At 46.9% G+C, this 23,117-nt stretch overlaps 1 protein-coding gene across 1 annotated transcript in view; it reads right to left on the bottom strand.

Annotated features, from left to right (window-relative positions):
* Nucleotides 1-21,611, bottom strand: part of DMXL1 (Dmx like 1) — a 230,094-nt gene extending 208,483 nt beyond the window's left edge. The window contains exon 1 of the mRNA XM_069753398.1: nt 21,239-21,611. Coding sequence (XP_069609499.1) covers nt 21,239-21,325 — 87 coding nt within the window. The 5' untranslated portion in view covers nt 21,326-21,611. The remainder of the gene's footprint in view (nt 1-21,238) is intronic.
* Nucleotides 21,612-23,117: the final 1,506 nt, after the last annotated feature.

Here is a 23,117-nt window from a genome sequence, read left to right as displayed (position 1 = left end):
ACCACAGGCAAATCTGCGACGTGTGCACAATACTCTTACTGCAGCTCTTCTCACTGAATCACTAGGCATTTAGTAGAAGTTTGCAGGTCTGCATTGTAAAACAAGAAAAAGCCTTTAATTTTCACTCTTAATATTTATTTTCCTTTGTAGATTGGCGGTACAACTTCCTATATATTGTGGCCGATCCCGCATTGGTAGCTACAGGGGGGGAATAAGTACTTGATACACTGACGATTTTACAAAGAACGGAGAGGTCTATAATTTTTATCGTAGGTACACTTGGACACAGAATCTAAAAATAAATACCAGAAAATGATATTGTATGATTTTGATCACCTACCACCCAGCAAGAATGTTGGCTCTCACAGACCTATTAGTTATTCTTTAAGAAGCCCTTCTACTCTGCATGCATTACCTGCACAAATTGCACCTGAGCACACAATCACATCCAACGCCTCCTCCATATCAAAGACCAAAGAGCTGTCTAAGGACAACAGGAACAAAACTGGAGACCTGCACATGGCTAGGAAGGGCTACAGGACAGTAGGCAAGCAGCTTGGTGAGAAGGCAACAGGGCCGGACTGGCCATCGGGCAGTTCTGGCAAATGCCAGAAGGGCCGGTGCCAGTAGTGGGCCGCTGCACACCGACTCACCCTTCCCCCCCCAGCGCCGCCGCATTCAACTATACAAGCGACTATGACGCCAGCACAGTTGAATGCAATGATGGAGAGAGCATCACCTGACGCCCCCTCTCCCATCATTCCCCGCTCTGCCTCTGACACTGCAGGTGCGCGGGCACTCACTGTGTTCCAGGCAGTGCAGCGGCAGCTGCCGAGACAGGAGCAGGGAGCAACGCGGGCACGAGGTGAGGTGAGGAGCTTGTGTTTTTTTCTGTTTTTTTTTACAGGACTGTGGGGCCATTCTAGGGTGAGAGGAGAGATGTGGGCTCTACTGTATGCTACTGTGCGGGCTGTGCTGTATACTACTGTGCGGGCTGTGCTGTATACTACTGTGCGGGCTGTGCTATATACTACATGGGCTGTGCTGTATACTACTATGTGGGCAATGCTATATACTACTACGTGGGCTGTGCAGTATACTACTATGTGGGCTGTGCAGTATACTATTATGGGGCAGTGCTGTATACTACTGTGTGGGCTGCGCTGTATACTACTGTGTGGGCTGCGCTGTATACTACTGTGTGGGCTGCGATGTATACTACTGTGGGGGCTGCGCTGTATACTACTGTGTGGGCTGCGATGTATACTACTGTGGGGGCTGCGATGTATACTACTGTGGGGGCTGCGATGTATACTACTGTGGGGGCTGCGATGTATACTACTGTGGGGGCTGCGATGTATACTGTTGTGAATTCTGTTGTCGAACTCCCTCCTGTGGTCATGAATGGTACTTCGGCGAGTTCTGTCCATGGACTCCCTCTGGTGGCTGTGAGTGAAGCTGCTGCTTCTGAGGTTCCTGACACAGGTGACGTGGTTTATCCTTTGGTTGGCTGCTCTATTTAACTCCACTCAGATCGTTACTCCATGCCAGCTGTCAATGTTCCTGCATTGGTTCAGTTCGCTCTTGGATCTTTCTGGTGACCTGTCTTCTCCAGCAGAAGCCAAGTTCCTGATAGTTATTATTTGTTCATTGTGTCCTTGTCCAGCTGGTTATCATGATTTTGTCTTGCTAGCTGGAAGCTCTGGGATGCAGAGTGGCATCTCCGCACTGTTAGTCGGTGCGGAGGTCTTTTTTGCACACTCTGCGTGGTCTTTTGTAGTTTTTTGTGCTGACCGCAAAGATACCTTTCCTATCCTCTGTCTGTTTAGTAAGTCTGGCCTCCCTTTGCTGAAACCTCTTTCATTTCTGCGTTTGTGACTTTCATCTTTACTCACAGTCAATATATGTGGGGGCCTGCCTTTTCCTTTGGGGAATTTCTCTGAGGCAAGGTAGGCTTTATTTTCTATCTCTAGGGCTAGCTAGCTCTTAGGCTGTGAAGAGGCGTCTAGGGAGAGTCAGGAACGCTCCACGCCTATTTATAGTTGATGTGATAGGATTAGGGCCTGCGGTCAGCAGAGCTCCCACATCCCAGAGCTTGTCCTGTGTGAGTTTAACTATCAGGTCGTACCGGGTGCTCCTAACCACCAGGTCATAACAGTATACTACTGTGGGGGCTGCGCTGTATACTACTGTGGGGGCTGCGCTGTATACTACTGTGGGGGCTGCACTGTATACTACTGTGGGGGCTGCGCTGTATACTGTTGTGAATTCTGTTGTCGAACTCCCTCCTGTGGTCGTGAATGGTACTTCGGCGAGTTCTGTCCATGGACTCCCTCTGGTGGCTGTGAGTGAAGCTGCTGCTTCTGAGGTTCCTGACACAGGTGACGTGGTTTATCCTTTGGTTGGTTGCTCTATTTAACTCCACTCAGATCGTTACTCCATGCCAGCTGTCAATGTTCCTGCATTGGTTCAGTTCGCTCTTGGATCTTTCTGGTGACCTGTCTTCTCCAGCAGAAGCTAAGTTCCTGATAGTTATTATTTGTTCATTGTGTCCTTGTCCAGCTGGTTATCATGATTTTGTCTTGCTAGCTGGAAGCTCTGGGATGCAGAGTGGCATCTCCGCACCGTTAGTCGGTGCGGAGGTCTTTTTTGCACACTCTGCGTGGTCTTTTGTAGTTTTTTGTGCTGACCGCAAAGATACCTTTCCTATCCTCTGTCTGTTTAGTAAGTCTGGCCTCCCATTGTTGAAACCTCTTTCATTTCTGCGTTTGTGACTTTCATCTTTACTCACAGTCAATATATGTGGGGGGCTGCCTTTTCCTTTGGGGAATTTCTCTGAGGCAAGGTAGGCTTTATTTTCTATCTCTAGGGCTAGCTAGCTCTTAGGCTGTGAAGAGGCGTCTAGGGAGAGTCAGGAACGCTCCACGCCAATTTATAGTTGATGTGATAGGATTAGGGCCTGCGGTCAGCAGAGCTCCCACATCCCAGAGCTTGTCCTGTGTGAGTTTAACTATCAGGTCGTACCGGGTGCTCCTAACCACCAGGTCATAACAGTATACTACTGTGGGGGCTGCGCTGTATACTACTGTGGGGGCTGCGCTGTATACTACTGTGGGGGCTGCGCTGTATACTACTGTGGGGGCTGCGCTGTATACTACTGTGTGGGCTGCGCTGTATACTACTGTGCGGGCTGCGCTGTATACTACTGTGCGGGCTGCGCTGTATACTACTGTGCGGGCTGCGCTGTATACTACTGTGTGGGCTGCGCTGTATACTGCTACGTGGGCTGCGCTGTATACTGCTACGTGGGCTGCGCTGTATACTGCTACGTGGGCTGCGCTGTATACTGCTACGTGGGCTGCGCTGTATACTGCTACGTGGGCTGCGCTGTATACTGCTACGTGGGCTGCGCTGTATACTGCTACGTGGGCTGTGCTGTATACTGCTACGTGGGCTGTGTTATCTGCTATGCGGGTTGTGCAATATACTATGTGGGGTATATTTTATTCTGTGGGGGAGGCCGTGTTACATACTATGTGGCTGTGTTATATACTATTGTGGGGGTATATTATATTCTATGGGGGAGGCTGTGCTATATACTATGGGGGCTACATTATATATTATGGGGAGGTGGGCTGTATTATATTCTATAAGGTGGCTGCATTATACTCTGGGGTGGCTGCATTATATTCTGTAGGGTGGTGGCTGTATTATACTGTATTGAGGACCATGGGGAATACGTTATACTATATGAAGAACTATGGGGTGCATTATACTATGGGAATTGAATTGCACTACATGGATGACTATGGCGGTGCATTATACTATATGGAGCACTATGAGGAGTGTATTATACTATATGGAGCACTATGAGGAGTGTATTATGCTATATGGAGGACAGAGAAGTGTATTTTAATATATGGAGGACTATAGGGATTGTATTATAGTATATGGAGGACTGTGGTGAACATTATAATATATGGAGGACTATGGGATGTATTTTACTAAACAAGTAAAATACTGCATATTCAGATTGTTTTTGCTGGAAAAAAAATCATTGTTCTCAGCAGCACATCGCCGGTGTAAACTGTAGATGTTCTGCTGATAACATGATACTGTATGGTGATCTGTTAGTAATCGTCTTGTCGAATCATTATTCCTCAGCTGGTGGAAAGAGGCCGGGAAACAAGCGTTGAACAACTTCAGTATTGTCGATCAAACTCATTTAGCGGCCTGAACTCAGCGCTTGGAAATACAACCGAAATGCTTTTGTGTGATGTGCAATATGTTAGCATTTGGGCCCCATATTAAACTTTGCCTAGGCGTAGGGCCCCACTTTGCCTAAAACTGGCCCTGCCTACAAGTGTACAAAGATATTATATAGTCACCATGTGACAAGTGGGCCTGTGTAACTTCAAATGCCTGGGCTGAATTTTAGTCCCAGTCCGGCCCTGGAAGGCAACAACTGTTGGCCCAATTATTAGAAAATGGAAGAAATACAAGATGACTATCAATGTTCCTCGGTCTGCAGTTATCAAACTTATAATTTTTATGCCCTTAAATCAGTCATATCGCACAAAATAGTTAATATATAACCTTTGCCACATGTCTAATTTACATCAGCACAATTTTTGAAACAAAATTTTTTTTGTTGTTAGGAAGTAATACGGGTTAAAAGTTGACCAGTGACTTCTCATTTTTACAATAAAATTTGCAAAACCATTTTTTTTTTTAGGGACCACCTCACATTTGAAGTGACTTTGAGGGGCCCATATGACAAAAGAAATAAAAAAAAATACCATCATTCTAAAAAACTGCACCCCCTCAAGGTGCTCAAAACCACATTCAAGAAGTTTATTATTAACCCTTCAGGTGCTTCACAGGAATTTTTTGAATGTGGAAGGCAAAAAAAAATTTACTTTTCTTTCACAAAAATTTTCCTTTAGATCTATTTTTTTTTTACTTTCACAAGGGTAACAGGAGAAAATGGACCATACAATTTGTTGAGTAGTTTATCCAGAGTACGCCAATACCCCATATGTGGGGGAATACTACTGTTTGGGTGCACGACAGGGCTTGGAAGGGAAGCATGCATTTGACTTTTTGAATGCAAAGTTTGCTGGAATAATTAGAGGACGCCATGTCGCGTTTGGAGAGCCCCTGATGTGCCTAAACAGTGGAAACCCTCCACAAATGACACCAATTTGGAAACTAGACCCCTTTGGGAACTTATCTAGATGTGTATTGAGCACCTTGATCCCCCAGGTGCTTCACAGAAGTTTAAAACGTTAAGCTGTGGGGGGAAAAAAAAAAAAAAATCACATTTTTCACACAAAAAACTTTTTTTGCTACAAACTTTGTAGGGCAACAGGAGAAAGTGGACCCCAAAGTTAAACCTCTCAATTGAAAACTAAATAATTTACATTTTTACCACCAAGATTGTGTGTTAGTCCCAAGTTTTACATTTTCAGATGTGGAAATGGGTAAAAATGGCACCAAAATATGTCCCACAATTTCTGCTGAAAGTAGAAATACCCCATATGTGGCTCTATAGTACTACTTTGCCAAACGGAGAGACTCGGGAGGGACAGAGCGCTATTTGCCTCCAGGAGTGCAGTTTTAATTAGACTAGTTTGTGGACTTCATAAACAGAGCCCCTAAGTGCTAGAGAAGCAGAATCCCCCCTCAAGTGACCCCACTTTGGAAATTATAGCCCTTTGGGAATTTATCTACAGATGTAGTGACTATTTTTACTCCATGGATGTTTTCCCCCCGGACTCAATACAGCTATGGCACGCAATTTATAAAAGTGAATATTTCATCGTTACTAGGGATCAAAAACATAAGAGCCACCTCCACAGAATGCAGCCTTAGTGCTGCAGAAGGTGGCTCTTTTACCTTTACAGGCCCTGGGGGGGCGGGTGACAGGTTCCCTTTAAGTCTGAAAATATAGAACATCTCTGGAAAAAAAAAAAGTTGTGATAAGCAGGAATAGAATTCTATTTTTACTCTTGTTGGTGTTTGGTTTTGGTGGAGGTACAAAGCGACAGAGACATCTTGAATGAATGATATAACTTTCACAATCTTCAGTCCTAAAGCCATCTCTGTTGAACTAAGATATTCTTCAGGTGCAAGATCTTATATGGTTGCTACCTCCCTATCAGAGGATTCCTTGGTCATCGTCTCTCAGTTGCTGTCATGGGTGGGGAGAAAAATGATACGGTAATTACGGTACTTATAGGTAATTTGATTTTCCTGCAACCCATGCATCCCTATTTATTCCCTCTCTGTAGCTTATGATTGGTGGTTCTCAATATTGTCTTCTCAGGGAAGGGCTTGAGTGAATGTATAAATAATAATAATTATCAGAATTTGGGCGATTCTTGACTTCCTGGAAATCACATTGAAGGAGGAAGTGGGAGCTGCCTTTTTATTTATCAGATCCCATTTTCTTTCTCAAATGCGGTCGTGGGTTTCAGGAAAACCAAATTATTTTTTTCACCACTTAAATAAAGCAAAATCTATGCATGTTTGGTATCTCAGTAATCATACTGACTTGGAGACTCATGTGATCAGAACGCCAGAAAAAAAATAAAAACTGTTGTGAAAGTGCACATTTTTGCTATTTTGCCACACTTAACCCCTTCCCGACCTTTGACGCATACGCTGCGTCATGAAAGTCGGTGCCATTCCGACCCATGACGCAGCATATGCGTCATGGAAAGATCGCGTCCCTGCAGGCCGGGTGAAAGGGTTAACTCCCATTTCACCCGATCTGCAGGGACAGGGGGAGTGGTAGTTTAGCCCAGGGGGGGTGGCTTCACCCCCTCGTGGCTACGATCGCTCTGATTGGCTGTTGAAAGTGAAACTGCCAATCAGAGCGATTTGTAATATTTCACCTAAAAAACTGGTGAAATATTACAATCCAGCCATGGCCGATGCTGCAATATCATCGGCCATGGCTGGAAATACTAATGTGCCCCCACCCCACTCCTCCGATCGCCCCCCCAGCCCCCCGATCTGTGGTCCGCTCCCCTCCGTCCTGTGCTCCGCTCCCCCGTCCTCCTGTCCGCTTCCCCGTGCACCAATCACATCCCCCGCGCTCCAATCAAACCCCCCCGCACTCCGATCCCCCCCCCGCACACAGCGACCCCCCCGTGCTCCGATCCACCCCCCCCGCACAGCGATCCCTCACCCCGTGCTCCAATCCTTCCCCGTGCTCCAATCCTCCCTCCCGTGTTCCGATCCACCCCCCCCATGATCCGATCCACCCCCCCGTGCTCCGACGCCCCCCCCCGTGCCCTGATCTCCCCCCCTTATACTTACCTGGCCGCCCGAGGTCCGTCCGTCTTCTTTCCTGGGCGCCGCCATCTTCCAAAATGGCGGGCGCATGTGCAGTGCGCCCGCCGAATCTGCCGGCCGGCAGATTCGTTCCAGAGTGAATTTTGATCACTGAGATATAACCTATCTCAGTGATCAAAATAAAAAAATAGTAAATGACCCCCCCCCCTTTGTCACCCCCATAGATAGGGACAATAAAAAAAATAAAGAATTTTTTTTTTTTTCACTAAGGTTGGGGTAAGAACTAGGGTTAGGGTTAGGGGTAGGGTTAGGGTTAGGGGTAGGGTTAGGGCTAGGGGTAGGGGTAGGGTTAGGGGTAGGGTTAGGGTTAGGGCTAGGGTTAGGGTTAGGGTTAGGGCTAGGGTTAGGGCTAGGGTTAGGGCTAGGGTTAGGGTTTCGGTATGTGCACACGTATTCTGGTCCTATGCGGATTTTTCCGCAGCGGATTTGAAAAATCCACAGTGCTAAACCGCTGCCGATTTATCGTGGATTTACCGCGGTTTTTCTGCGCATTTCACTGCGGTTTTACAACTACGATTTTCTATTGGAGCAGTTGTAAAACCGCTGCGGAATCCGCAGAAAGAAGTGACATGCTGCGGAATGTAAACCGCTGCGTTTCCGTGCAGTTTTTCCGCAGCATGTGTACAGCGATTTTTGGTTCCCATAGGTTCACATTGAACTGTAAACTCATGGGAAACTGCTGCGGATCCGCAGCGTTTTCCGCAGCGTGTGCACATACCTTTAGAATTAGGCTATGTGCACACGGTGCGGATTGGCCGCTGCGGATTCGCAGCAGTGTTCCATCAGGTTTACAGTACCATGTAAACATATGGAAAACCAAATCTGCTGTGCCCATGGTGCAGAAAATACCGCGCGGGAACGCTGCGTTGTATTTTCCGCAGCATGCCAATTCTTTGTGCGGATTCCGCAGCGTTTTACACCTGTTCCTCAATAGGAATCCACAGGTGAAATCCGCACAAAAAACACTGGAAATCCACGGTAAATCCACAGGTAAAACGCAGTGCCTTTTACCCGCGGATTTTTCAAAAATGATGCTGAAAAATCTCATACGAATCCGCAACGTTGGCACATAGCCTTAGAGTTGGGTTGGAATTAGGGTTGTGGTTAGGGTTAGGGGTGTGTTGGGGTTAGGGTTGTGGTTAGGGGTGTGTTGGGGTTAGGGTTGTGATTAGGGTTACGGCTACAGTTGGGATAAGGGTTAGGGGTGTGTTGGAGGTAGAATTGAGGGGTTTCCACTGTTTAGGCACATCAGGGGGTCTCCAAACGCAACATGGCGCCACCATTGATTCCAGCCAATCTTGTATTCAAAAATTCAAATGGTGCTCCCTCACTTCCGAACCCCGACGTGTGCCCAAACAGTGGTTTACCCCCACATATGGGGTACCAGCATACTCAGGACAAACTGCACAACAATTACTGGGGTCCAATTTCTCCTGTTACCCTTGAGAAAATAAAAAATTGCTTGCTAAAACATCATTTTTGAGGAAAGAAAAATGATTTTTTATTTTCACGGCTCTGCGTTGTAAACGTCTGTGAAGCACTTGGGGGTTCAAAGTGCTCACCACATATCTAGATAAGTTCCTTGGGGGGTCTAGTTTCCAAAATGGGGTCACTTGTGGGGGGTTTCTACTGTTTAGGAACACCAGGGGCTCTGCAAACGCAACGTGACGCCCGCAGACCATTCCATCAAAGTCTGCATTTCAAAAGTCACTACTTCCCTTCTGAGCCCCCACGTGTGCCCAAACAGTGGGTTACCTCCACACATGGGGTATCAGCGTACTCAGGAGAAACTGGACAACAACTTTTGTGGTCCAATTTCTCCTGTAACCCTTGGGAAAATAAAAAATTCTGGGCTAAAAAATTATTTTTGAGGAAAGAAAACGTATTTATTATTTTCACGGCTCTGCGTTATAAACTTCTGTAAAGCACTTGGGGGTTGAAAGTGCTCACCACACATCTAGATAAGTTCCTTTGGGGGTCTAGTTTCCAAAATGGGGTCACTTGTGGGGGGTTTCTACTGTTTAGGCACACCAGGGGCTCTGCAAACGCAATGTGACGCCCGCAGACCATTCCATCAAAGTCTGCATTTCAAAAGTCACTACTTCCCTTCTGAGCCCCTACGTGTGCCCAAACAGTGGTTTACCCCCACACATGGGGTATCAGCGTACTCAGGAGAAACTGGACAACAACTTTTGTGGTCCAATTTCTCCTGTAACCCTTGGGAAAATAAAAAATTCTGGGCTAAAAAATTATTTTTGAGGAAAGAAAACGTATTTATTATTTTCACTGCTCTGTGTTATGAACTTCTGTGAAGCACTTGGGGGTTCAAAGTGCTCACCTCACATCTAGATAAGTTCCTTTCGGGGTCTAGTTTCCAAAATGGGGTCACTTGTGTGGGGTTTCTACTGTTTAGCCACATCAGGGGCTCTGCAAACGCAACGTGACGCCCACAGAGCATTCCATCAAAGTCTGCATTTCAAAACGTCACTACTTCACTTCCGAGCCCCAGCATGTGCCTAAACAGTGGTTTACCCCCACATATGGGGTATCAGCGTACTCAGGAGAAACTGGACAACAACTTTTGGGGTCAAATTTCTCCTGTTACCCTTGGGAAAATAAAAAATTGCGGGCTAAAATTCATTTTTGAGAAAATAATTTTTTTTTTTTATTTTCATGGCTCTGCGTTATAAACTTCTGTGAAGCACTTGAGGGTTCAAAGTGCTCACTACACATCTAGATTAGTTCCTTTGGGGGTCTAGTTTCCAAAATGGGGTAATTTGTGGGGGATCTCCAATGTTTAGGCACACAGGGGCTCTCCAAACGCGACATGGTGTCCGCTAATGATTGGAGATAATTTTCCATTTAAAAAGCCAAATGGCGTGCCTTCCCTTCTGAGCCCTGCCATGCGCCCAAACAGTGGTTTACCCCCACATATGGGGTATCTGCATACTCAGGACAAACTGGACAACAACATTTGTGGTCCAATTTCTCCTATTACCATTGGCAAAATAGGAAATTCCAGGCTAAAAAATCATTTTTGAGAAAAGAAAAATTATTTTTTATTTTCATGGCTCTGCATTATAAACTTCTGTGAAGCACCTGGGGGTTTAAAGTGCTCAGTATGCATCTAGATAAGTTCCTTGGGGGGTCTAGTTTCCAAAATGGGGTCATTTGTGGGGGAGCTCCATTGCATAGGCACACAGGGGCTCTCCAAATGCGAAATGGCGCTCCTTCCCTTCCAAGCCCTGCCGTGCGCCCAAACAGTGGTTTACCCCCACATATGAGGTATCAGCGTACTCAGGACAAATTGGACAACAACGTACGTGGTTCAGTTTCTCCTTTTACCATTGGGAAAATAAAAAAATTGTTGCTGAAAAATCATTTTTGTGACTAAAAAGTTAAATGTTCATTTTTTCCTTCCATGTTGCTTCTGCTGCTGTGAAGCACCTGAAGGGTTAATAAACTTCTTGAATGTGGTTTTGTGCACCTTGAGGGGTGCAGTTTTTAGAATGGTGTCACTTTTGGGTATTTTCAGCCATATAGACCCCTCAAACTGACTTCAAATGTGAGGTGGTCCCTAAAAAAAATGGTTTTGTAAATTTCGTTGTAAAAATGAGAAATCGCTGGTCAAATTTTAACCCTTATAACTTCCTAGCAAAAAAAAATTTTGTTTCCAAAATTGTGCTGATGTAAAGTAGACGTGTGGGAAATGTTATTTATTAACTATTTTGTGTCACATAACTCTCTGGTTTAACAGAATAAAAATTCAAAATGTGAAAATTGCGAAATTTTCAAAATTTTCGCCAAATTTCCGTTTTTATCACAAATAAACACAGAATTTATTGACCTAAATTTACCACTAACATGAAGCCCAATATGTCACGAAAAAACAATCTCAGAACCGCTAGGATCCATTGAAGCGTTCCTGAGTTATTACCTCATGAAGGGACACTGGTCAGAATTGCAAAAAACGGCAAGGTCTTTAAGGTCAAAATAGGCTGGGTCATGAAGGGGTTAAAATAGATCTAGCAATTCAAAAGTACAAAAAATAACCCTCACATGGCTGTGTCAACGGAAAAATTACAGCTATTGGGTTAAGGGGATGAAAAAACGAAAGTAAAAAACTAACTGCCCCTTCCCTAAGTGGTTAAATAATGACAGTGTAATTTGTCATGTTTTGCTTTCAAAATAATTTTATTAATTTTAAACTTTAACCGGGAGGGATAGGTCAGGAGGGGGAGAGGGGGAGGGGGAGGGGTATGGAGGTAGGGAAAACAAACCCCTAACAATGGGGTATAATAATGATCGTACAATAGATTTGCATAGGACAAGTATGATAACAAGAACTATGTACAGATTTTAGCAAGCATATTACTATACATCTTAGAATATAACCAAGGTTATAAGTTAGAACCACAAGAACAGAAATCAGGGTAGACACATTATGATTAATAATTGGAGCCTGAACTTGATTAACATTTCAAGTTATCGGGGTAGGGAATGTTTTATCCCATCTGGACCACTTTTTCAAGAACTTTAGACACTGGTTATTTGCTATTGAAAAATGATATTCATGAGATCTGTGCTGAGAAACTTTTAGTATGATATCTTTAACTGATGGTATCTGTTGACTCTTCCAGTGAAAAGCAATAAGATTTTTCGCCACGAGACATATATGGATTATAGTAAGTTTATTTGTCATGTTTTGCAACGGTGGCTGTAGTTACCAAATTTTAAGACCCTTTAGGCTATGTGCACACGTTCAGGTTTTTTCGCGTTTTTTTCACATTTTTTCGCGGTAAAAATGCTATAAAAACTCATTAAAAGTGTATACATTATGCATCCTATATTCAGCATGTTTTGTGCACATGATGCATTTTTTTCCGCAAAAAAAAACGCATCTCGGTTAAAAAAAAAAAGCAGCATGTTCATTAATTTTGCGGATTTTCTGCATTTTTCCCGCTATTCTATGCATTTGGGAAAAAACGCACAAAAAACCCACCAAAAATGAGTCACAAACGCATGAAAAAACGTGAAAAAAAACGCATGCGGATTTCTGGCAGAAATGTCTGGTTTTTGTCAGGAAAATTTCTGCAAGAAATCCTGACGTGTGCACATACCCTTAAGGACCAAATGTATGTATCACGGTAGGGGAAACTGTAGAATTCAAAGAGGGTGTACTTTGGTTTTCTCATGACTGTATAGCGGGGAAAATAAGTATTTGATACACTGATGTTTGTGAAAGTTTTCCCTTCCTGACATGCGCCGTACATATACTGCTTTGCGGGAGCTGCGTTCCGGCAAACAGCAGTATATGTATGGCGTGGCCTCACACCGTAGCGATTGCGTGCGGGTGTCAGCTCTGTGTGAGAGCTGACACCCCGCAGCAACGCCCATGATCGGTGTTAGCACCAATCGCGGGCCTTTAATCCCTCTGATGCCGCTGTCAGTAGTGACAGCAACATAAAGGAGCATCGCGCAAGGAATGTGTTCGCTGCGCGCTTCCATTAGAACAACGTGATGCAATCGCATTGTCCTGATGGTCTGCATGGAGACCCCGGCCCCAAGATGGCCACGGCGTCCTTCCTGGCCCTGCAGTGAAGGTGGCTCATACAATGTAAAAAAAGTATAAAAGAAAATTAAATTAAAAGAAATTTAAAAAAAAAATCCCCAAATAAAGGGGAAAAAAAGAAAAATATTTTTCCTATAAATACATTTATGTAAATAAAAAAAAACAATAAAAGGACATATATTTGGTATTGGCATGTCCGAAACAATCCACTAGTTAACTTCTTCAATGAACACCCTAACAAAAAAAAATGCTTTGTCATCATACCGCCGAACATTATGCATTAGTGTACACCCATATATACGGTATTACAGCAGAAATTGTGAGACAAATTTTGGTGCCATTTTTACCCATTTCCCAGTGAGATAATGTAAATTCTGGGGCCAAAACAACATTTTGGTGGTAAAAATGTAATTATTTTTTCTTCACTGTCCAATGGTATAAAACTCTGTGACACACCTGTGGCACCAATACGATCACTGCACCCCTAGATGAATTCATTGAGAGGTGTAGTTTGTAAAATGTGGATTCCTTTGTATGTTTCTTCTGTTCTGTCTCCTCAGAGGTACTGCTAATGTGACATGGCACCCTCAAATCAGTCCAGCAAAATCTCAACTTCAATATGACGCTTCTACCCTATTGCACAGTATTGCACTGTGCCTCAAAAGTAGTTTTCAACCACTTATGAGGTATCAGCATACTCAGGAGAAATTGCACAACAAATTTTGGGTTCCATTTTCTCCTGTTACCCTTCTGAAAAAAAAAAAAAATTGAGGATAAAACATTTTTGTTGGAAAAATGTGATTTTTTATTTTCATGGCTCTACGTTATAAACTTTGGTGACACACCTGGGGGGTTCAAGGTGCTCACCACATATCTAGATACATTCCTTGAGGGGTCGAGTTTAAAAAAATGGGGTCACTTGTGTAGAGTTTCCACTGTTTAGGCACATCAGGGGAACTCCAAACTCAGCATGGCATCCGCTAATTAGTCCAGCAAATTTTGCATTCAAAAAGTCATACGGCACTGCTTCACTTTCGAGCCCTGCCATGCGCTCAAACTGTAGTTTTCTCCCACGTAATGGGGTATCGGCGTACTCAGGATAAATTGGAGACCAAATTCTGGGGCCCATTTTTTCCCATTGCCCTTGTGAAAATAAAAAAATTTAAAAAAATGTGGGTCTAAAGTAAAATTGTTGTGAGAAAAAAAGTTAAATGGTCATTTTTTCATTCCACATTCTAAAAATTCATGTGAAGCACCTAAAGGGTTAATAAACTTCTTGAATGTGGTTTTGAGCACCGGGTGCAGTTTTTGCAGTATAGACCCCTCAAAGTCACTTACATACAAATGTAATGTGGTCCCTAAAAAAATGGTTTTGTAAATTTTGTTGGAAAAGTGATAAATCGCTGGTCACCTTTTAACCCTTATAACTACCTAACAAACAAAAATTATGCTGATGTAAAGTAGATTTGTGGACAATGTTAGGCTACTTTCACACTAGCGTTAACTGCAATCCGTCACAATGCGTCGTTTTGCAGAAAAAATGCATCCTGCAAAAGTGCTTGCAGGATGCGTTTTTCCCCATAGACTTGTATTGACGACGCATTGCGACAGATTGCCACACGTCGCATCCGTCGTGCGACGGATGCGTCGTGCTTTGGCGGACTGTCGGGAGCAAAAAACGCTACATGTAACGTTTTTTCCTCCTGACGGACCGCTTTTTCCGACCGCGCATGCGCGGCTGGAACTCCGCCCCCACCTCCCCGCACCTCACAATGGGGCAGCGGATGTGCCGGAGAAATGCATCCGCTGCCTCCGTTGTGCAGTGCGTTAAACGCTAGCATCGGAATCTCTGCCCGACGCATTGCGACGGGGAGCTTCCGACGCTAGTGTGAAAGTAGCCTTATTTATTTACTATTTTGTGTGATATACCTCTGATTTAAGAGCATAAAAATCAAGTTTGAAAAACATAAAATTTTTGCCAAATTTTCGCTTTTTCACAAATAAACGCAAGTCATATGAAGAAATTTTACCACTAACATGAAGTACAGTATGTCACGAAAAAACAATCTCAGAATCACTGGAATTCATTGAATCGTTCCAGAGTTATTACCACATAAAGCGACACTGGTAAAAATTGTAAAATTTGGCCTGGTCATGAAAGTGCAAACAGCCTTGGGCTGATAAAACATCGCATAGCACTCGGACCAGTATTCATCTATGGGGCAGCTCACAGCAGCTTTTTTTTTTTGTTTTTTGTTGGTTGTTTTCAACGTGCGAGTGAAATCGCAGAATGCTGCGATTGTCACCGACACTCGGCAGAGACTCGGCTCACTCGCATCCATATAAGTCTATGGGTGCGAGTGAGACAACGCACATCACTCGGATTTCATCTGAGTGCTGTGCGATATACGCTGACCCTGGCAATGGAGGAGATGGAGAGATTCATTTCTCCGCCTCCTCCACAGCTGTGCTCCGTTTCTCTGTGCTAGAGGCTCGGAGCACAGACACATGACACTCGGCTCCCACTCGCAGCAGAGCAGGAGCCGAGGGTCACTAGCATATAGCATCGGAAGCCGTACGCTAGTCTGACCCCGGCCTAAGGCCGAAATCTGGAATTTAAGAAACCCTTCTAGTCTCAATGAACACCTAATAGTTCAAAAGATCTGAAGTGTTTTTTTTTTTTTTACTTTTACAATGGTAACCAGGGTAAATATCGGGTTACTAAGCGCGGCCTTGCACTTAGTAACCCGATGTTTACCCGGGTACTTCGGCATCGTTGAAGACAGTTTCAACGATGCCGAAGTCTTTCCCCGGATCGCTGGACGCTGGAGAGCTGACTGTGTGACAGCTCCCCAACGACCACACAACGACTTACCAACGATCACGGCCAGGTCATATCGCTGGTCGTGATCGTTGGTAAGTCGTTTAGTGTAACGGTACCTTAAGAAAACAAAGTGATAACCATCACTTCTAATACACTACTTTTTTTTCCCATGAGGAAGCGACTCCGTCAGAACGAGATCTAGACATCATATGGTATTGGTCAAAGCAACACACAAGACACGAGGCCAGACATTACCGAGATCCGAACACAGGATCTGATGACAAGACAGACGCTTTAAGCAACTAAGCCACAGTACCAAAACAAGAAACGGCAGGCTGCAGACTGAACGTGAAATGTCAGGCTACATGACTAGCCAGAGTCATAAGGCCACAGGACCACTGAAACACAAGGCCCAGGCCAGACACCAAACCTAGGTGGGTACGCAAGCATTTAATGCAGATTGACCCAGACTGATGTTGGAATTTCAGTGCCTAACTGGGCCCCTGTACTCACTGCCATTCTTACTAGAGGTTGCTATATGACACGCTATAGTATTCTAGGATTCCCGGCTGCTCTGTCCTACATCCAAAGGTCAGGAGACCACAATGAATGAGGAAGTGGGAGGTGCCTTTTTATTTTGTGCTCTTGGTTTTCTGTCCAGTGATAACGGCGGATCCCAATCTCTCTCAGGCTATGTGCACACCTTGCAGATTTCCTGCAGAACTGCAGCTTTTTTTTTCCGCGCAGAAACGCTGCAGATCTGCAAGTGATTTACAGTACAATGTAAATCAATGGCCAAAAAAAAAACGCTGTGCTAATGAAAAATCTGCACAGAAAACGCAGCAGATTCAAAAAAGGAGCATGTCACTTCTTTTGTGCAGTTCTGCTGCATTTCTGCACCCAATCCATAATAGAAGTCTGCAGGGGTAAAAAAAAGGAAGAAATCCGCACAAAAATCTGCAACGTGTGCACATACCAAAAAAATGGAGCAGATTCTGACCTGAGTTTTCTGCCAAGAAATTCAGAATCTGCCCAGGAAATTCCACAGGCAAATCTGCAACGTGTGCACATAGCCTCAGGTGCGGTTCATGGGTACTTGCAAAAAAGTAATTTGATTGTGACCCCATTTTCCGAGACGCTTAACATTTTCAATTTTTAGGGTAGATACAATGTTTTGATTGGCTGGAGCGCCGTTGAATGCACAGAATGGTGCACCCCCCAGCACTGTAAATGACGTTGTCTCTGGTTAACAGCCGTGAGCGGAGCTAGTGACAATGGCATCTGAGGGGCTAAAGAGCTGGGATTGGTGCTATGTCCAGTCTCAATGCATGCAGCAGGAGCCTGGTTGTGTATGACAGCTAGCTCTTGCTACGAAGACGTAACTGTACAACTGTATGGGAAATCACCTGCAATCAGTTACGCCTATTTGCAGGAAGGAGTTAAGGTGCTGCCATAGAATTTCAGCTGGGTTGAGGTCCTAACTTTGAACAGACCATTGCAATACCTCAATTATTTTCTCTTTTTCAGACACTATGGAGTAGATTTGCTGTTGTGTTTCCAATCATTGTTTTGTAGCAACACTCAGTTTATGCCACATAGCCTCACTACTGACCCTAGAATACTTGGGTATAAAGAGGAGTTCATGGTTCTTTTAATGACTGCAAACTGCCCAGAGCCTGTGACAGCAAAGCAAGCTCAAGTCATCACCCGTCCACCACTGCACCTGATAACTGGTCTGAGGCATTTGTGGGGCAGGACACTACAGATAAACATCTTCACTTGTATTCCAAAAGACTTTCATTGATCCAGAAATCTGGTGTTTTGTTCAGATAGAACTTTGCATAGTTTGTTAGTTGCGAGTAACCGCAAGGTAGAGGTACCGTCACACATAACGATATCGTTAACGATATCATTGCAACGTCACGCTTTTTGTGACGTAGCAACGATCCCGCTAACGATCTCATTATCTGTGACAGCGACCAACGATCAGGCCCTTGCTGGGAGATTGTTGGGGAATGATCAGGACCTTTTTTTGGTCGCTGATCACCCGCTGTCATCGCTGGATCGGCGAGTATGACGCCGATCCAGCGATGTGTTCACTTGTAACCAGGGTAAATATCGGGTTACTAAGCGCAGGGCCGCGCTTAGTAACCCAATATTTACTCTGGTTACCAATGTAAAAGTTAAAAACAAAAAACACTACATACTTACATTCTGATGTCTGTCACGTCCCCCGGAGTCCACTGTGTCAGTGCCGGCCGTAAAGCATAGCACAGCGGTGACGTCACCGCTGTGCTCTGCTTTACGGCCGGATTGACACAGTCAGTGCAGGGAAGCTCTCGGCCAAAGCGCGTGCATTAGCAGCGCTCTTGCCGAAAGCAGTTTTAACCCTGTGGACGCCGGCGGGGGACGTGACAGACATCAGAATGTGAGTATGTAGTGTTTTTTTTTTTACTTTTACAATGGTAACCAGGGTAAATATCGGGTTACTAAGCGCGGCCCTGCACTTAGTAACCCAATGTTTACCCTGGTTACCCGGGTGCTGCAGGGGGACTTCGGCATCGTTGAAGACAGTTTCAACGATGCCGAAGTCTTTCCCCTGATCGTTGGTCGCTGGAGAGAGCGGTCTGTGTGACAGCTCCCCAGCGACCACACAACGACTTACCAACTATCACGGCCAGGTCGTATCGCTGGTCGTGATCGTTGGTAAGTCGTTTAGTGTAAAGGTACCTTTACAGTCACATTATTCTCACAATTATCTCCTTGTGTCATGAAACCCTTAGTATATTTCCCCTCTAACAATCAGAGAAGTGGCACAAAAGAAAAACCAGACAAGAGACAAGCCTAGCACCCACTGCATCTAGCACGGCTCATCTCCAACATCACCAGACGCTGACATCAAGACGTGAGGTTTTACAAAATATACCGTACAGACGACACAGATAACATGGCAGCCTCCTATAAAGCACAGACTGGAGTCACACGGCGGTTTGTCCTGTCTTACATGAAATACACAGTCATGTGACAGAACAAGTCATTGGGAAGAGATCCAGACTTGTGGTTTTTCTACCAGAGTAACTAAGTCTGTGTCCAGGGGTAAAAATACCAGCTACTAGGACACTGATGGGACTGGCGCTCACACTGCTTAATCAGCCATGGTACATACACAACCCGAACAGGACACAGAGTCCTGCTCATAGGACACTCATGGGAAAGCTGTGTTAGGAAATTCACCACACTGCTGCCATGTAATGTGTCACACATGTAATAGGGTACCATACACCACTGCCATGTAATGTGCCCACACTGTACCACACTGCTGCCATGTAACGTGCCCACACTGTACCACACACACACACTGCTGCCATGTAATGTGCCCAAACTGTACCACACACACCACTGCCATGTAATGTGCCCACACTGTACCACACACACCACTGCCATGTAATGTGCCCACACTGTACCACACTGCTGCCATGTAATGTGCCCGAACTGTACCACACAGACCACACTGCTGCCATGTAATGTGCCCACACTGTACCACACTGCTGCCATGTACAGTGCCCCCATACAACATCAGTGCTGCCATGTACAGTAGCCCCCCATACGGCATCAGTGCTGACATGTACAGTAGCCCCCCATACGGTATCAGTGCTGCCATGTACAGTAGCCCCCCATACGGTATCAGTGCTGCCATGTACAGTAGCCCCCCATACAGTATCAGTGTGGCCATGTACAGTAGCCCCCCCATACGGTATCAGTGCTGACATGTACAGTAGCCCCCCATACGGTATCAGTGCTGCCATGTACAGTAGCCCCCCATACGGCATCAGTGCTGCCATGTACAGTAGCCCCCCATACAGTATCAGTGTGGCCATGTACAGTAGCCCCCCCATACGGTATCAGTGCGGCCATGTACAGTAGCCCCCCACACAGTATCAGTGCTGCCATGTACAGTGCCCCCCATACAGTATCAGTGCTGCCATGTACAGTAGCCCCCCATACACTATCAGTGCTGCCATGTACAGTAGCCCCCCCATACGGTATCAGTGCGGCCATGTACAGTAGCCCCCCACACAGTATCAGTGCTGCCATGTACAGTGCCCCCATACAGTATCAGTGCTGCCATGTACAGTGCCCCCCATACGGCATCAGTGCTGCCATGTACAGTGCCCCCCCATACAGTATCAGTGCTGCCATGTACAGTAGCCCCCCATACACTATCAGTGCTGCCATGTACAGTAGCCCCCATACAGTATCAGTGCTGCCATGTACAGTGCCCCCCATACAGTATCAGTGCAGCCATATACAGTGCCCCCCATACAGTATCAGTGCTGCCATGTACAGTAGCCCCCCCCATACAGTATCAGTGCCCCCCATACAGTATCAGTGCTGCCATGTACAGTAGCCCCCCATACAGTATCAGTGCAGCCATGTACAGTGCCCCCCATACAGTATCAGTGCTGCCATCTACAGTGGCCCCCCCATACAGTATCAGTGCCGCCATGTACAGTGCCCCCCACACAGTATCAGTGCTGCCATGTACAGTAGCCCCCCATACAGTATCAGTGCCGCCATGTACAGTGCCCCCCATACAGTATCAGTGCCGCCATGTACAGTGCCCCCACACAGTATCAGTGCCGCCATGTACAGTGCCCCCCATACACTATCAGTGCTGCCATGTACAGTGCCCCCCATACGGTATCAGTGCTGCCATGTACAGTGCCCCCCATACGGTATCAGTGCTGCCATGTACAGTGCCCCCCATACGGTATCAGTGCTGCCATGTACAGTGCCCCCCATACAGTATCAGTGCTGCCATGTACAGTGCCCCCCATACAGTATCAGTGCTGCCATGTACAGTAGCCCCCCCATACAGTATCAGTGCCCCCATACAGTATCAGTGCAGCCATGTACAGTGCCCCCCATACAGTATCAGTGCCCCCATACAGTATCAGTGCTGCCATGTACAGTAGCCCCCCATACAGTATCAGTGCCCCCCATACAGTATCAGTGCTGCCATGTACAGTAGCCCCCCCATACAGTATCAGTGCTGCCATGTACAGTAGCCCCCCATACAGTATCAGTGCCCCCCATACAGTATCAGTGCTGCCATGTACAGTAGCCCCCCATACAGTATCAGTGCAGCCATGTACAGTGCCCCCCATACAGTATCAGTGCCCCCATACAGTATCAGTGCAGCCATGTACAGTGCCCCCCATACAGTATCAGTGCCCCCATACAGTATCAGTGCTGCCATGTACAGTAGCCCCCCACACAGTATCAGTGCCCCCCATACAGTATCAGTGCTGCCATGTACAGTAGCCCCCCATACAGTATCAGTGCCCCCCATACAGTATCAGTGCTGCCATGTACAGTAGCCCCCCATACAGTATCAGTGCCCCCCATACAGTATCAGTGCTGCCATGTACAGTAGCCCCCCCATACAGTATCAGTGCCCCCCATGTCTAGGGTCTCACCGTTATGGGCTGCTCCTGCAGGCTCCCCACAGAGAAGCAGTGATCCCCCGGATTGACGGCTCCTGTCAGCACCTGGTGCAGATTCATGGTCCAGCGGCCGCATAGAGCCCGGCACACAGCGGGTTACCAGCACATGACACTTCCCGGAGCGCCCGCTGAATGTCAGTGATAGGAGGTCTCCGCGCACACGGAGCTGCAGGTCCCGGCCCCGCAGTAACGCTCCCGGGCAGGAGCCCGTGTCTTCCAGGCCGAGTACAGGTGCAGCGGGGAGACAGGGAGCACTGGTGAGGAAACCGCAGAGGATAGCAAAATACACACACTGAGGTAACCGCTCTGCAGGCACTGCGCATGCGCCCGTCTCTCACTGCACCTCCGCTACCGTCATCAGTGCGCCAGATTCACCCTCTGCAAGCCTGCTCACCACGCCCTCTACCGTCCAACTTGTCAAATAGCAGCCAAAACAATTTTGGAGTCGTGTCCCGGAAGACTGGTTCTGATTGGACGCCTTTCTCAGTGAAAGGCGGGTGTTAGTGTAGCGTCAGGCGCAGGCGCAGTAGTTGAGTAGTCACGAGCTGTTTAACAAGTGAAGTGTGTTTTTCTGTTGTGGTGGCTGCTCTGATGCTGATTGTGTGATATCTGTGGGATGTTACTGGGAGTATGCCGTGTACTGTGGGTCTATCACTGGGAGTATGCCGTGTACTGTGGGTCCATCACTGGGAGTATGCCGTGCACTGTGGGTCCATCACTGGGAGCATGCCGTGTACTGTGGGTCCATCACTGGGAGCATGCCGTGCACTGTGGGTCCATCACTGGGAGTATGCCGTGTACTGTGGGTCCATCACTGGGAGCATGCCGTGCACTGTGGGTCCATCACTGGGAGCATGCCGTGCACTGTGGGTCCATCACTGGGAGCATGCCGTGCACTGTGGGTCCATCACTGGGAGTATGCCGTGCACTGTGGGTCCATCACTGGGAGTATGCCGTGCACTGTGGGTCCATCACTGGGAGTATGCCGTGCACTGTGGGTCCATCACTGGGAGTATGCCGTGCACTGTGGGTCCATCACTGGGAGCATGCCGTGCACTGTGGGTCCATCACTGGGAGCATGCCGTGCACTGTGGGTCCATCACTGGGAGCATGCCGTGCACTGTGGGTCCATCACTGGGAGCATGCCGTGCACTGTGGGTCCATCACTGGGAGCATGCCGTGCACTGTGGGTCCATCACTGGGAGCATGCCGTGCACTGTGGGTCCATCACTGGGAGCATGCCGTGCACTGTGGGTCCATCACTGGGAGCATGCCGTGCACTGTGGGTCCATCACTGGGAGCATGCCGTGCACTGTGGGTCCATCACTGGGAGCATGCCGTGCACTGTGGGTCCATCACTGGGAGCATGCCGTGCACTGTGGGTCCATCACTGGGAGCATGCCGTGCACTGTGGGTCCATCACTGGGAGCATGCCGTGCACTGTGGGTCCATCACTGGGAGCATGCCGTGCACTGTGGGTCCATCACTGGGAGCATGCCGTGCACTGTGGGTCCATCACTGGGAGCATGCCGTGCACTGTGGGTCCATCACTGGGAGCATGCCGTGCACTGTGGGTCCATCACTGGGAGCATGCCGTGCACTGTGGGTCCATCACTGGGAGCATGCCGTGCACTGTGGGTCCATCACTGGGAGCATGCCGTGCACTGTGGGTCCATCACTGGGAGCATGCCGTGCACTGTGGGTCCATCACTGGGAGCATGACGTGCACTGTGGGTCCATCACTGGGAGCATGACGTGCACTGTGGGTCCATCACTGGGAGCATGACGTGCACTGTGGGTCCATCACTGGGAGCATGACGTGCACTGTGGGTCCATCACTGGGAGCATGACG

Source organism: Ranitomeya imitator, chromosome 1, assembly GCF_032444005.1.
Source record: "Ranitomeya imitator isolate aRanImi1 chromosome 1, aRanImi1.pri, whole genome shotgun sequence".
Classification (NCBI taxonomy): domain Eukaryota; kingdom Metazoa; phylum Chordata; class Amphibia; order Anura; family Dendrobatidae; genus Ranitomeya; species Ranitomeya imitator.
The sequence above is the reverse complement of the archived record's forward strand: the minus strand, read 5'-3'. Positions and strand labels throughout refer to the sequence as shown.